The 1,261-nt window shown below is 63.8% G+C and overlaps 1 protein-coding gene across 1 annotated transcript in view; it reads left to right on the forward strand.

The window, feature by feature from the left end:
• PDE2A (phosphodiesterase 2A) overlaps positions 1-1,261 on the forward strand; it is a 37,459-nt gene that overhangs the window by 29,143 nt on the left and 7,055 nt on the right. The window contains exons 10-14 of the mRNA XM_029961461.1: positions 1-40; positions 150-280; positions 408-519; positions 611-650; positions 1,193-1,256. The exon at positions 1-40 is cut by the window's left edge and continues 30 nt beyond it. Of these exons, the coding sequence (XP_029817321.1) occupies positions 1-40; positions 150-280; positions 408-519; positions 611-650; positions 1,193-1,256 (387 nt within the window). The remainder of the gene's footprint in view (positions 41-149; positions 281-407; positions 520-610; positions 651-1,192; positions 1,257-1,261) is intronic.

Raw genomic sequence — 1,261 nt, forward strand, 5'->3', positions numbered from 1 at the left:
GGAGGACAAGAAGCCCATCACCTTGAAGGACATCAGCGAGGTGGGTACCAGCCGTGTGCCCCCTGCCCCTGAGGACACACAGGGGTAACTCCGGTGCCTCCCGGGGGCCGGCGGTGCTGGTTCCACCCCCACCTCACCTCTGCCCGCAGGAGGAGCACAAGCAGCTGAGCAGCATGTTGGGCTGCGAGGTCACCTCCATGCTCTGTGTCCCTGTCATCAGCCGGGCCACCTCCCAGGTGGTGGCACTGGCCTGCGCCTTCAACAAGCTGAGCGGGGAGAGGTGAGCGGTGGCTTGGCCGGGGCTCTGTGGGGCTGCACCCCCTTGCTTTGGGGGTGCTGGAGCACTGTCACCGTGGAGGAAGGGGGGTGGCCAGCGGGGACAGGGAACTGAGGTGTCCCCCCGCCAGCTACACGGACACGGACGAGCACAAGATCCAGCACTGCTTCTGCTACACCTCCACGGTGCTCACGAGCACCTTGGCCTTCCAGAAGGAGCAGAAGCTCAAGTGTGAGTGCCAGGTGAGTGCCTGTAGGGCCGTGTCACACCGTGTGTGTGTGTGTGTGTCCCACCTCGTGCTGGTCACTGATGGCATCCCCTCTGTCCCCCCAGGCTCTGCTGCAGGTGGCCAAGAACCTCTTCACCCACCTGGGTAGGTGCACGGGAGAGCCCCCATGGCAGGGGAGCACACAGGGGGCGGTGGCACTGGGGTCTGTCCCCAGCCACGGAGGACCCTGTCCCCTTGCTGGGGGATGGTCACAGAAGGGTGACATGAGCTGGCACAGAGCCTGGCATACAGTGATGCTGCATGGCTGCACATGTGCATGTGGCATGACCTTGGAGCTCTTAGGAACGCGTGTGCACACGTGCTGCTGCAGAACACATGTATGTGCTGCACACACGTATGGGCACTGCTGCACACACGTATGGGCACTGCTGCACACACGTATGGGTGCTGCACACATGTATGGGCACTGCTGCACACGTATGGGCACTGCTGCTCACACATAGGTGCTGCTGCACACACGCATGTGCTGCTCACATGCCACACACACAGAGCCCTGTCCATTCGTGCCCCCCAACCTTCCTGCTGTGCCCCTGAGCTGAGCCCCCCCCTTCCATTGCCCGAGTGTGGGGTGTGGGGGCCGTGCTGCCCCGCTGGGGGTCCCTGACCCTGCCCTGCACCCCCCACAGATGACGTGTCCGTCCTGCTCCAGGAGATCATTACGGAGGCCCGGAACCTCAGCAACGCCGAGATGTGAG

Source organism: Manacus vitellinus, unplaced genomic scaffold (assembly GCF_001715985.3).
Source record: "Manacus vitellinus isolate BGI_N305 unplaced genomic scaffold, ASM171598v3 scaffold_35_pilon, whole genome shotgun sequence".
NCBI lineage: Eukaryota > Metazoa > Chordata > Aves > Passeriformes > Pipridae > Manacus > Manacus vitellinus.